Source organism: Talpa occidentalis, unplaced genomic scaffold, assembly GCF_014898055.3.
Source record: "Talpa occidentalis isolate TD23 unplaced genomic scaffold, MPIMG_talOcc4v2.1, whole genome shotgun sequence".
In the NCBI taxonomy this organism is placed as follows: domain Eukaryota; kingdom Metazoa; phylum Chordata; class Mammalia; order Eulipotyphla; family Talpidae; genus Talpa; species Talpa occidentalis.
Genome location: NW_026555331.1, coordinates 9157832 through 9171896, shown reverse-complemented (window position 1 = coordinate 9171896; position 14065 = coordinate 9157832). Strand labels below are relative to the sequence as shown.

The 14065-nt window shown below is 44.8% G+C and overlaps 1 protein-coding gene across 3 annotated transcripts in view; it reads right to left on the bottom strand.

Annotated features, from left to right (window-relative positions):
• Positions 1-14065, bottom strand: part of ADCY8 (adenylate cyclase 8) — a 163616-nt gene that overhangs the window by 86897 nt on the left and 62654 nt on the right. For all 3 annotated transcript variants that reach the window (XM_037501680.1, XM_037501685.2, XM_037501690.2), the window contains exons 4-5: positions 9580-9691; positions 6132-6259 (exon numbers count right to left, since the gene is read on the bottom strand). In XM_037501680.1, the coding sequence (XP_037357577.1) occupies positions 6132-6259; positions 9580-9691 (240 nt within the window). The remainder of the gene's footprint in view (positions 1-6131; positions 6260-9579; positions 9692-14065) is intronic.

The following is a 14065-nucleotide window of genomic DNA, read 5'->3' as shown; positions in this document are numbered from 1 at the left end:
TTTGTTTCTCATGGTGGCTTCCATTTAAGATTTCTTTCTTAATAAAGAGTCCTCTTAATTATCATTATTTTTTTGTAGCTCTATATCAAGCTGGGAGCCAGTAATCTAATAATTAACCAGCAAAAGAGTAAAGATGTTATTTCTTTTAATTGAACTACTAAAGAGGAATGCTACAGTTAGATGGCTAAAAGATGTTAGCATTTTTCTTTCAGTTTTAAAGCTTCAAGTCATTCTTTTTTTATATAAAAAAAACCCCAATGAATCATCTACAGATGTGGCTGGAGGAATGTCAGAGCATAATATAGTAGCTGTCGTTGATCTGTAGACTGGCCTTTCTTCACCGCCAAACAAATCAATGAATAGCAGTTTGATACTGTGGGGTGAATAACATCCACTCCCTCAGTTTTGGGGTCACAGACTGGAGTCCCAGTGCTGCATCTACCACTTACAGGCTGTGGAACAAATGATCTATGCATTGCCCATTCCCCCTATGCCCCGCTGTAATATCTGCTTCTCAGTGCAAACTTCTCTCAACACCTCCAAGGGGTATGGAGTTTGCATTAAAGAAGACCTGAGATGAAGTCAGGTTTCTCCACTGTGAGCCTCAGGCTAATTGCATAGTCATCCAATTTTAGTTTTCTCAGGTGCAGTGAGAAAAAGAACTTACAGTCCTTTGCAGTTGTTAGGATGGCTTCATAAAATCATGGGTATAAAGCACTTAACCTGGTACAATTCAAACACAAAAAATAGTAGCTACTACTGATTTTTTGTTAGTAACAACAATTTATAATTATATAATAATTACACAGGTGGAGTCAGACCAAAAAATTATGAATTGATCACTCTTCCCTGACCTGCTACTACCTGTATTCACCCTGTTTACCTCTACCTTCAGCCACTCCATTTAATATAGCCACTGGGAAGTTTTTTTTTTTTTAATAATAAATTTTATTTTTATATTCCCCATACAATTGCTACCCCCTTATTTTGACCCCAGTCCTTTCCCTCCCTGCCCCCACCCCCCATAGAGTGTCTCTGATTCATAGTTTTTTGTTGATTTTGATTTTCACTTTCTTATAGTTATTCATTTTCCTGGTCCCTTATTTGAGTTTTCTAGATTCCTGCTATGAGTGAGACCATCCGGTATTTTTCTTTTTCTTTCTGGCTTATTTCGCTGAGCAGGATCCCTTCCGCCACTGGGAAGTTTTTAGGCATAGATTGGTTCAAGAAGGACAGGCTAGTTTACAATGCAGTAACAATTAAGTGATCCTCAGCTACCAGAAAGAAGCTCTTTGAACATGCTGGAGAAAAGGGAAGACAAGGAGGTCAGCTACAGCCCCTGCGTGGGGTGTTTGGTGTGTCACAAATCTCTATACCAACTCTGTGTGTCATTCATTGCCATCACCATTTTACAGATGACAAAACTGAAACCCAGGAAGTTTCTTTCATTAGGTCACACAGCTCTAGGTGGAAGGGCTGGAATGTCACCCCAGGTGTGTTAGCCTAAATCCAATGATCCATTTCAATTGCCCAACATGGTCATGAATCCATGCCAGGATGCATGCACCATTGAGGACTGATCTGGCTCAGCCCAAGAGGTGGATGACACAGTCTCTGCCTATTAATTTCCAAAACATGCAGCCCATAAGCTCCTTCTTGTAGATTGCAAAGGTCACTAAGGGTGTCTCAGGGGTCACTGACAGTGTGTTTGAGAGAGAGAGCACGGCAGGCGGGGGACTACCAACTGTGTGGCCAGGGAGCCTGAATTTGCCTTCAAATTGTCTCCGCGTCCTCTGTATCTCTTCTCATGGGTGCACAGGAGAGCCCCACTCTCATGGCCTCATCTAGATCTAATACCTCCCAAAGATCCCATCTACAAATATCATTATATTGGGGGTTAGGGCTTTAGCATGAATTTTGGAGGGAAGTGATTCAGTCCATAGCAGTGTGCTTTATTAAATAAAGTAGTCAAGCCTATTATAAAAAATCGTATTATCCAATATATTTTTATAGTCACAGATCATTCCCAACTTAATTTATTGTATAAATTATTTAATAAATTTTCTTTCCTATAAAGAAAAATAAGCATAATTTTATGAGATTTAGATGTGAACTTAGAACTGTGTAAAGGGCTTACCTTTCAAAATTATCATAGGGCGTGTGGAGAAAAAGTCTGTAGGTCACTATTGTAATGAACCAGAATCAAACTCTCCCATCAGACCATTTCCAGTCTGATGTTACAAAAAGTGCATGTCATCAAGCATATTCCACCAAACGCAAGTCCCATGAGATGATCCAGGAAGAGATTTCCCTGGACAAACAAAATCATGGGACCAGGGAGTACCTTAAGTGCAAACCGGAAGGATGACTTCATCCTAACACTTCCCTTGCCCTTGGTTTCTAAAACGATGCATAAACGCAAAAGCCCCTGGTTCTCAGGAGGAGCAGGGGAAGATCTGGCCAAAGATGTGTGCCAAAGTTATTTGACTCATCTCCCGCACATAGGTGCACACACACACACGCACACCTGCCATCATGACGGCGTTGAGGCTCGCTGTGGCCTCAGAGACAGAGAAAGCGAGAATGTGATGGTAACTGTCAACAGAATTTCTTGATGGAGGGTTCCCTCCGAGTGTGGATGTGGAATCTCTTCCACTCTGGAGGGCTGGGTACCCAGCTTGAGGGCTGCCCCTGTCCTGTGCTACCCAGCATTTAACTACTATTTCTACTGAAAAAGATCCTGATTTGTGATCGTTGCCAATGTCTGTGGTAATGTACTCGTGAAGGCTGATGTCAAGCTTCCAACTTGATGTCAACTGACTTGTGAATCTCCTGCCAGTTTAATGGCTGTCTCTCCCAAGCAGGAACAGCTTACCTTTGGGGTGAAAGTACTAATTCAAGGACGCTCAGGTAATATGGCTCCATGGGCCGTGGGGCCCTGCATCGGAGAGGGGAGGATGGTTCTAGTCTCGCTAGATTTCTCTCCACAGCTCTCGAAGACCCCAATCCCTGAGCCCATGCAGTGAAAGTGCCTTCACTCCTTCCTGACTGCTGCCCCAGCCCATCTCCATGAGTTCTAAGTCCTCTTTTGCAGGTGTTTTTGCCCGAGGGGAGGTAGAACTCTGTGGTGTCTTATTTGATGTGTTGACCTGGTTAGGCCTGGTTTCCACACATGGGGTCAAGCCCCAGCCGACACGCTGTTTGAAGATATCTTCAGAGGAGATGAGCATTTAGTAGACTTTGAGTGAGGCAGATTTCTCCCCACAATACGGTGTTTGTCAATCAGTCACTTGAAGGGGTTAGAAGAAAACTTCCCTGGAGGTAGAGCCAACTGTCTTAGAGGCTGAGCCCCAACACTGGCATCTCCATCCCCCATGTAGATCTCAGACTCCTTAGCCTCTACCTTTGTGGAACCAATTCCTTAAAAATTGATTTATCTCTGTGTGTGACTATAGATACCCTGCTGGGTCTGTTTTTCTGGAGGACTCTTAAGACAATACCTCCCTGCCTCTCTCCTCCTACAAAAGCTTCTTTTCTCCTTTGAAATAACATTTCCTTTTTCTAGTTATATCAAGAATACCCAATTATTTATGAAATTGTGAAAACACAGAAACAAATATGAGAATTAAAAGCACCCATTTTGCTGGGGCCTCCCTGGTGGCACAAGGGGTTAAGACGCAACCTATGAAGCTATCTGCAGCCACTGCAGCATGAGTTTGATCCCCAGCCAGGGAGCTACCCACATGGTGCAGCAGACCCCTCCTGACTCGCCCACTGCTCCCCTCAGCAGCGTATTTCAGTAGGTCTGCCTGTTCTGCTCCCCACTCTGTCTCTGGCGAATCCTCTCACCCCCAACACCTCTGGCCTGTACCCCAGCTCTTGTATGTTAAAATAAATAAATCTTTAAAAAAAAAAAAGCACCCATTTTGCATCACAAAGTGTCATGCCCTGCTCTCTTCCTATAAAGATTTTTACAGGAGGTTGCCCTAAATGATGTGTGTGTATGTGTGTGCTCTGTGATGCACACTTCTTTAAGCTCATTAGAATTTTCCTATATTATTGAATATGAGTGAAAACCATGAAGTTCAATGGCGACCCATCTTCCTACTTTGCTGAGTGCCAACACTTGTGTATTTCCCCACCCCTGGGCATTCAGAGTCAGCTGAGTCTGCCTCAGGGGCTTTGCTCTGCCAGTGCCAAGTTCATGGCTTTGGCACAAGTTATCCTATCAGAGATGCAGTTCCCTCCCCTTAAAGTGGGGAAAGAAGAATACATTCCTTATGGGGTTGCATTAGGTGAGATAAGTCAGCAAGATTATTTAATATCATGCCCAGCACATGGTGACCATGTAATCAATAAAAAAAATCCTAGTTCATGTACTGAAGACTCATCTGTGAGAGTGCTATGGCCTTAGGGATGGTAGAGTGTAGGGCCCATAGGAAAACAGAATTTTCTCGGAGTTTCAACACTGTTTTTTTGCTGTGACCTTCTAGCACAGGTGGCCTAATAGAAAGCACATAGCCCAGAGATGTGGTCCTTACGTGCAGAAAGCAGCAAATAATATGTAACCTTGATGTATAGTTTGCACGCATGAACACATATTTCTATAAACTAGACTTAAACTTGGGTCTGTGCTGACTTCGTCTATAAATCTTATAAAAGCTAAAAGAGGTTTCCAGGCAGGGGGACTCTCTAGTCACTTTCGGGACACAGGGCCACTGCTGTGGCCAGGGCTCAGGGGGCCTGCGCTGCTGGTTGCTGCCACTGCTGCTACCTGTGCATCTCCTGTGCATCTCCTGATGCTATAACAAAGTGTTGTTTCCAGCCCCACATATGAGCTTTGGGACGTGTATTCTGGTTTGCCACCATCAAGAACCAGGCAAGCTTATAGCTGAGGCCTGATAGCCAGTTAGTGGCAATTATGATCAATGGGAGAAAGATAAGGGAGGTTGGTTGGGCGAAAGAGAAAGAGAGACAGAAAGAGAGAACAGAGAGAAGTAGGAGAAGAGGAGGAGGAAGAAATAAGAAAGGAAGCAAAGAAGTTGGAGAGGGAGGAAGAGAATGAACAAGGAAAGGTGTCCAGGAGGGCTGCAGGGGTCTTGGGCCCAGGAGAGAAGTTAAGTGACTCGAGTTTCTTACTCCTTGTCCTGCCATATCTTGGCTAGGCCACAGGGTTACAAGGATTAAGACCTTTGCTCCACTTAACAGCGGGGGACAGGCCAGTTCCTACTTGGCATTCTGGTGTCATCCTGTGACTTTTTAGTAAGTACACTGAAAGACCAGGCTCTGCAATTTTCATTAAGATTCATCAAGGAAACCTTTAGTAGATAATTAAAAGATACCGCATAGAACAGAGTCCACCATTACTCTGGCATCTTCTCAGCTATCAAGACTCCCCAAAATAGACCCAGAGCATGTAAAGAGGGGCCACCTGGAGCCCTTTTCAATCTAGTTAATGAAACTATTATCTAGGCCTAGTTTAATTAATTTAATTTTATGAACAGACTTGCATGAGGTGGTATTAAATACTTCATTAGAAATAAGTTACATTCAATCATTTTTATTTTGCCATTCATTTAGCTAATCTCATGTTTCTAAAATCAGATAGTTTTGATGGAATGAATCTATGATGAGGTTGTCTTGATTAAGGCTTGTTACCGTGTTATTGGATATTTACTGACTCATCCCCACCTCCAACATCAGATCTATGAATTTATTAGGCGTGTATGGAAGATTTCCCAAGCTATATGTTGCTCTTTTGAGTATTAATGGCTGATTTCGGGCATCAAAGCAACTGTAGAAATCTGGAGTGGAAGGCAGGATACCACAATGGTTAAGGCTAATATCTTTGGAGCTAGATGATTCCAGATGGGCACGCTCTTTCTGACATTGACTAGTTACATGATTTGGTTTAATTACACAAACACTGGAAGCTACAGTTCCTCATTGGTAAAGTAGGAACCTACTTCCAGTGATTCAATTAGCCAGGATGCACCACAGAGCTGTATGGGTTATCTATGGCTGGAAGCCATTCTAATTGGCTGCCCTGTATTATTCTGATTAGTGGGTGCTGCAGCCATCCTATTTGATCAATATTTTTGTCTTGCATCCCTGTCCATCTCCCCAGTTACCTGATGGTTTTGATCATGCTGAGGCCCATTTCTACGCAGCAGTGGGCATGGTCCTGGCGGGGCTCGGGAAGCCCAGACACGCAGTAGTAGCAGTCCCCCAGGATTTTAATGCGAAGGCAGTGATGCTCCTGGAAAGGAAGTGGGGGGCAATGGGAAGGTAAGAACCAAGTCACCTGGCAAAGTGCTTCTGAAAGCCTTGGAAAAGAGGGGACCGGGGCTAGGTGCTCAGCACTGTGGGGTCAGGAGCAATTAGTTCTGATAAGGTGCTTCTTTTGTCTTCCTAGAACACTAGGAGGGCAGCTTGAAGGGCTCCAGGGTGGTGTGGGGTCCTGCACAAACTGGGGATTTTGAGCTGGACAGACAAAGGAGGTCCTGGCTCGGCCACAGCTAACTCTCTGATCTGAATATCTACCACGTGGATAGACCTTCCAGCCAGGCCCACATTGGACATGCAGGTCCTTCCCCATAGATGTCTCTCTCCTAGGACATGCCTCTGAATTAACCATTTTTATCAGTCCTTAGTTCAACAACAAACACTTCAGAATATAAATCATTTAGGTCTTCGTACTATTTCAAACCCATCTTAAGTCCCTTCCCAAGCAGGTAGACTGAGTAGGTCTTATAGATCCTCCTATTCATTGATTCATTCATATACTTGTTCTTTGAAAACAAACTCAGTTGTGCACCTCTGATAAGGCTGACACTGTCCCTGACTCCCCACATGTCCCAATGACTCTGTACATCCACGTGTTTCCAGACTCACCTTCACAACAAACTTAGGTGGTCGGGACAGTTTTCCTCCTCACTTCACAGGTGAGAAACAGGTTGCGGTCGGTTGTCCACAATCTGTGGACATGGTCTTTACCATGTTTCATAGAGGAACAAGCCCCAAGGACACAGTGCACACTTTTGTGTGGCCTGAGGCAGACACCGCAGGTCTTAGAAGAAAGAGAACTCAAGGCTGTTTCAGCAAAAGGGCTGAGATCACAAGCCAAGAAACCGCACCAAACTTGAAAAATGGTGGGTTCTAAATAAGTGGTATCTATCTGTCTGTCTATCTATCTATCTATCTATCTATCTATCTATCTATCTATCTATCTATCATCCATCTGAAATATGAATGTATATCTATATCTGTATATATGGAAGAACTGTCTTCTTATCTGTCAAATTCTGTCAATTTGCAGACACATTTTTCTGGTCAATTCCTATGAGATGTCAGATCACTTGACAGTAATATGCAAACTACTTTTTCTTTTTGCCAGAAACTGCTTTGCAAAGCTCAACTTATGGTGGAGAAATGTGGGGGTGCCTTGATGGTGGGAGAAGTATGGTGACCACACCTGAGGGGATAAGTCCTTTCTTGTCAAAATATTGATAAGGGTGTCAAGCAATGGCAACTCATAGAAGATTTTTTTAAAGTTCTACTTAAAGAAACAGGGTTTCCTTGAAAAAAAAGATATTGACAAAGAAAAATAAAGTAGGGTGAGAATTTTCTTGCAAATTTTATTGTCAGTCTGAAAATCACTCTTTCTCCCATTCTGGTGGGTTTGATATAAAAAGTTTGGGAAAATCCAGAGAATTTATAAAACTATATGTAGATCATAGATAAAAATTAGGAGATAGAAGCACTAAATTTTCACAGATAGTTTTACAACTGGAGAGTGTAAGATTAAAGATGAATAGTTTCCGAATTCTCTGTATTTCATGTTTGAATTTCATATAATGAATACATATTGCTTTGTCATCAGAAAAAAAATCAATAAAAATGAAGACCTTCAGAACAAAAATCTTCAGGGCCCTTAATCTACTTCAGAAAAGTGATATTAGAAATCATGCCAATTTTTAGAGTATTTTTACCTAATTATAACAATAGGATAGCATACAGATCGTATACACAGAGCTGCTGATGAGGTCAGGGCACTGTGGGTGGCCCTGCTCCTTGGAGAGGACACCCCGGGGCCCCCAGAGATTGCTGTGAAGTCACAGGTACATGTCTATTTTAGTGTTTAGAACATTATTTAGTACCTTCTCATGCCTGTGAGCCACACGTTTATCATAAAAGTTATCGATCTGAGACATGCTTTCCTTGTGTAACAAGGTGTCATGACATTCTATGCCAGCACAGAAATAACTGCATTCTCTTTAATTTGTTGATTAGCTTTACATGGAGTTGGATGTACTCCTCATAACCATAATTTAGGTTACTTCCAAAGTTCCAGCAACAGAAAACAAGGTTTAAGTTATGTGGTGGCGTGTATAACAATGAATATGTTCTTCATCTTGCAGTTTTAGAGTCTCCACGACAGGGAATGCACAGCACTCCTATCTGGGTCGGGAGGGCGAGGCAGAGGCCACTTGAAAGACCCAGGACCAGAAAGTTACTGAGGTTTGCCAGGGCCCCAGATACTCTACTCTGAGTAGCCTGAACACAACGGTGCTGGGGGTTCAGTCTCTAAGAGGAACATTAACAGGAGGCTTTGAAGTTTTTTCCTGCATCTGAATAAAGCGGTGTGGAGACAGACATGGCATGTGCTATTGACAGGAGAGGCGGCTCCCTCCCGTGGGCAACACAATGAAAATCTAAAGAAAAAGAATCATGGCAGGGCAGACAGAGATCACTATAAAATCCTGAATTTTAAGGCCAAAATTTGCCAAAAGGGCAACCCCCTTTAATACAGAGGCAGAGTCTGTGACCCAATTGCTTAAGTGACACACCTAAGACTGGGGTGAAAACTTTGAAAAGTGGCTTTCCTTGTTCCAGGGATGAATAGGCTTCCTTCACCTGCGTTTCTCATACATGCCCATGAAGTCCCTGGAGCGGGACACACAGTGGCCTGGGCTGGCAGTGACATCCTCCACAACAGGAGGGACTTCAGGACTGGGAATCTATCTTTTGAGAGTGAATGTCCATCTCCCTTATCCTGTGCTGTTTCAGCTCTGACCAAGTCAGCTGAAAAATAAAGGTAGTGTCTTGTTGGTTAAAAGCAAAGTTCTTAAGTTAGGTCATACTAAGGGGTGGTGGGACAGGCTGGAAGGTTCCTTGTTCTTGAAACAGTCTGATTCATTCTGGCTGCTCGGGGTTGGCTGGGAAACTGCAGGGAGCCAAGGCTGCAGGAACCCACAGCGAGGCTGCTGTGGGATGGCACGTGGCCACAGGCCGGGCGAATGGTGCTGGGAGAGGGGCGCAAGTAAAAGGCCTTTGGGTTAATTGTCTCTCCACCAGCTGGCTCTCAAGTGGGGAGATGGAGCTGAAAAACCACCCATCAGAGACCTGGAAATCACTAACACTGGTCCCCAGAATGTGTCGGGGCCAGGGGTGCACACTCGGGAACAGGCTTCAGAAAGATAACAGCATCAGTGATGGCGACCGAGTCCTTCTCTCCCCTCATTCCATATGCGGTCCCTCACTCTGCAGAAGACGAGGAGCGAATTAAATTCAACTCACATGGGCCAGTCGATCAAATCTGGCAAAGAGCTCGTTGAGCATCCTGACCAGCTCCTGAGCAGACAAGGTCGTGGAGAGGTTGGTAAAGCCTTTCACATCTGCAAAAAGAATACTAGACAACAAGGAAAGGGGGGGTAGGTAGAAATTAATATTTTAATTAATATTTTAATTAATATTAAAATATTAATATTTTATAATTGTATTATAATTATATTGTATTAATATTTTAATCCGGGAGACACAGCAACACCATCCAAATAGATCAGCCGTGGTCTGAGATGGCAGCTTGCCCTGCCCTGGAGCCCCGCAGGATGTCTCAATATCTAACAAACATCTCAGCAGAGTGAATCCACCAGGAGGTTCAGGAAGGACAAGCGGGGGGCGACAGAAAGCCCTTCTTCCTGTGCCAGGCTGCGGCGTGTGGGCATGCCAACACCTAAATGGGAATTGGTCGGTAGGGGCACAGCAGTTTGCAGTGGGATGCAAAATGAAGTTTTATGAATTATCGCTGTATTTGCACCATGAACAGCAATGCACATGCCACAAACACAGAGCACCACAGAGTTGGGGGTGGAGGGGGAACACAACACCTCTCGAGGCCCAGAGACACGTGCTCCGCCCGGAAAGGCTGGCAAATAGATTTAGGCAGTTTTCAAAATTCAAGGGACTAGTAGCAGAGCTGGGAGAGCTCAGAATAATTGATCGCCTAATAGCTCACATTACTAAGGTTTTCAGTTAGATGAGCCTTATTCTGCGCAAATGGCTTGGCATAAGGAGAGAAGAAAATAAAGGCAGGGCCAATGCTCAAAGGCCTTATAAAGTCAGGTGTCCACAAGTACTCTCTCACCAGTACCACCCGATGGGGAGGTACTGAGCTCCCCACTGTAGGAAGGAGCAAACAGAGACTCAGAGAGGCTCGGGGCCTTGGCCAGTGTTCCACAGCAGGTATGTGAGTTGTCCAGAACAGCTGGCAGAGTTGGGATTGTCCTGTGAGCACTGCATTGGGCAGGGCACTGCTCCAGCCCAACTTAACACCATCTCGGGGGCAGAGGCAAGAGAGGGGCGCCTCTGCAAGGAAGGATGGGTCCCAAAGAACCGTACCGTATTCCCTTGATTTTCAGGTCTTATCATCTCTAAAATGGCTAGCAAAGGTTTTGGTTATTTTTCTTAGTGAATCTTACTTTCTGTGTAACTTAGTTGTGATGAAATGGAATCCATTTTTGAACTGAATTGGTTAACTGGCTAGTAGCTATTGGAATGCATGTTGGCTGATGTTAGGCATCCCTGGCATTCTCTGGTCCTTAACATTGTCTCCACTACACACCCTTTAAGAATCTGATGTAGGTAATGTTTTTCCCATTCTGAAAACATGTACAAGTATTCAAAACTTTGCAGCTCACTTCAGGGACCTTCCCCCAAACCCATTTATGAACTCATTAGGAGAAGTGGAAAGAAGCATCACCATTAATTGCCATTTATGTGTTAATTGTTCCTAAAAACATTCCTAACTACTGGCACAAGCCTGATACACTAGAAGCAATAACATTTGTTATCTACTGTGGATTTGACACTGTCCTAAGAGTTGGCCATGTATTAAAGTAGTCATTCCTCACAATGGTCTATCAGATAGGGACTATTATAATCTCCAGAATAAATGTGGAGCCAGCTCAGATGTGCACAGCCAAAGCAATGCGAGTCCAAAGGTTTTTGTCCATTCCAAACAGCTCAGAAGTGGAAACTGAGGCCCAGAAAGATGAACAGATTCAAAGTATCAGAAGGGTAGTGGCTCTTAGAAAGTGGTTTGGAATGGCGTTTTCTCAAAATATGGAAAATGAGTCTACCTTATGATCCAGCAATTCGACTCCTAGGAAGCTACCCGAAGAATACACGAATATTAATTGAAAGGGATATACACTAAGTTATAGAAAGAGCTTAATTGCCCAAGGACAGAGAAGTGGATTGGAAACATGTGGAATGTGTGTGTGTGTGTGTGTGTGTGTGTGTGTGATGGAATATTACGCAGCTATAAAAAAGGATGATGTCCTGCCATTTGCAACAACATGGATAGAACTGTGAAGGATAATGCTGAGTAAAATAAGTCAGAAGGAGAAAGATAAATGCAGGATGGTCTCACTCACATGTGGAATATGGAGAAAAACAACAAAGGGTCAATCAAAACCAACCCAACAATAAACTTCTAACACCTGACTGCAAAACGGGAGTAACCAGAAGGGGAGAGTGGCAAGAGGATTGTTGGGGCACTGGTGGTAGACAGAGTGTGAAAGCAGACTTTTGTAGAGGTTAGAACCTATAACCCCAGAACAGATACAAAAATGTGAAGCCATTTTATTTCAATAAACATAATTTGGGGGGAAAAGTGGTCTGGGATGAGAACACTGATGGGCTGAGACACTAATACCCCCAAGCTGGGTGCCCTTACCCCACCCTGTATTGACTGGAGGCAGTAAACTGTGGGAGTTATAATTAGAAGTCTGTAGCAGGTTGTTTTGGGGGAAGGCTCACAAAGCAAGACCAACAGCAACATGCAGCAGAGAAGAAAGGATAAACAGTGTGGACTGCCTTAAAGAGAGACAGGATTGGAAACGATTTCAGAAATGCCCCCTCCATAGCAGTGGTGTGCTCTGGGGGCCAGGGCTGTGGGCACAGCAGCCGGTCTGGCTTTGTTCTCAGACATGGCTCAGGATCATCCTCCACTGCGCTTGGCATCTCAGGTCTTATTTTAGCAGCCGCAGCCTCGCAGTGGGCTGGAGAGGCCCCCTCCTGCCCCTGGTAGAGCTCATCTTACCAGTGCCAGCAGGAGCAGTGGGCATCTCGCCATGGCTGCCTCAGTGAATAGGGGGAGGCCTGTGCACAGCGGTTTCTCTGTAGATTCTTCTCCCATTAGAAACGGCTGGCATTGCCGCCAGCTGAGGACACTGAGAAATGTAGGGCAGCAAACTCAATTTTAATTTAGTGTGGTGTGAGCCTCTGAAAAAGGGTCTCAAGCAGAACTCAGCTGGATGCTTTAAAATAGATAGGCGTGGGGGCCTCCCCGGTAGCGCAGCGGTTGAGTGCTGGGTTGCGAAGCTGCCCGCAGCCTCTGCAGCGCCGGTTCAATCCCCGGCTGCCCCTCGGCCACCGGAGGAGGGTCCCACATGGCGCGCAGACCTCTCCTGCCGCCTGCTGCTCCCCTCAGCAGTGTACTTCGGTCCTTCTGCCTGCTCTGCTCCCTGCTCTGGCTCTGGTGAATTCTCTCACCCTCCCGCGCTTCTGACTGTACCCAGTGCTTGTATAAATAAATAAATCTTTAAAAAAAAATAAAATAAAATAGATAGGCGTGGGCCTCCCTAGTGGCGCAAGGGGTTAAGACACAACCTATGAGGCTATCCACAGCCACTGCAGCACAAGTTCAATCCCTAGCCAGGGAGCTACCACATGGCGGACCTCTCCCGACTCGCCCGTTGCTCCCCTCAGCAGTGTATTTCAGAAGATCCCCCTGTTCTGCTCCCCACTCTGTCTCTGGTGAATCCTCTCACCCCCACACCTCTGGCCTGTATCCCCGCTCTTGTATGCATAAATAAATAAATGTTTAAAAAAAAATAGATGGGAGTGATGGAAGAGGCAGAAGGAACGCTAGTTGTTCTAGACTAAGGGGGGCACTGAAGATCAGTTAGCGCAGAAAGGAAGCCAAACATGTTGTTTATCAAATGTAAGGCTCCTACTAAATATGGGGCTAAGTTGGCAGGTATGGTATTTTCTTTATTAAGATTGATTCCCACCCCCTCTCTTTCCTATAGTGACAGGCAATTTCATGATGATCTGCATCTCTCTCTCTCTCTCCGTATCAGCATGAAGCACCTGTTGTTCTCAAGTTGGCAGGGAGGACCGCCTATCATCCTAGGTCTGGAGGGCATCTTTTATGGGAATTGCTGTTTGACAAAGGGCTACTTTGCGAACCCAAGCATCCTAACCAGTGTAGTTCAAGTCTTGGAGGAGACCCTGAACACGAATACACTGAAACTGAAACAGCGGTTGAAACAACCCTTGTGTGAGAATCGTGGTCTCTGCTAGACACGCTTTCAAACACGTTCCTAGTGGCAAGTCAAACAGACACCCAGAGATGTCAGCCAGAGGGAAAAGTTGTTCTTCCCTCCTACCAAAGTGAAGACAAGAAGAACTAAGAGAGCAAGTTGGTCACTTTTAGAGCTGCTCAGTGTACAGATTTGCTCCATACTTTGGGAATTTTCCATTCTATGATATTTGGTGGGAGGGAGATAAGATTCTATTGTACAAGCTGAAAATGTTAGATATTTGCTTTCTAATCACTTCTGGTGGATGACTAGGCTTTGCCAATTAGACACATCTGTCTGGGCTTTAACTGGAGATGCAAAGCAGCAGGGGGGAAGCAAAGGGGGGGGGCAGGGCAAGGCAAAGCAGACACTTTCAGGTCCTGGGGCTGTAGCAGGAGCTGCCCAGGTGGCAGCTG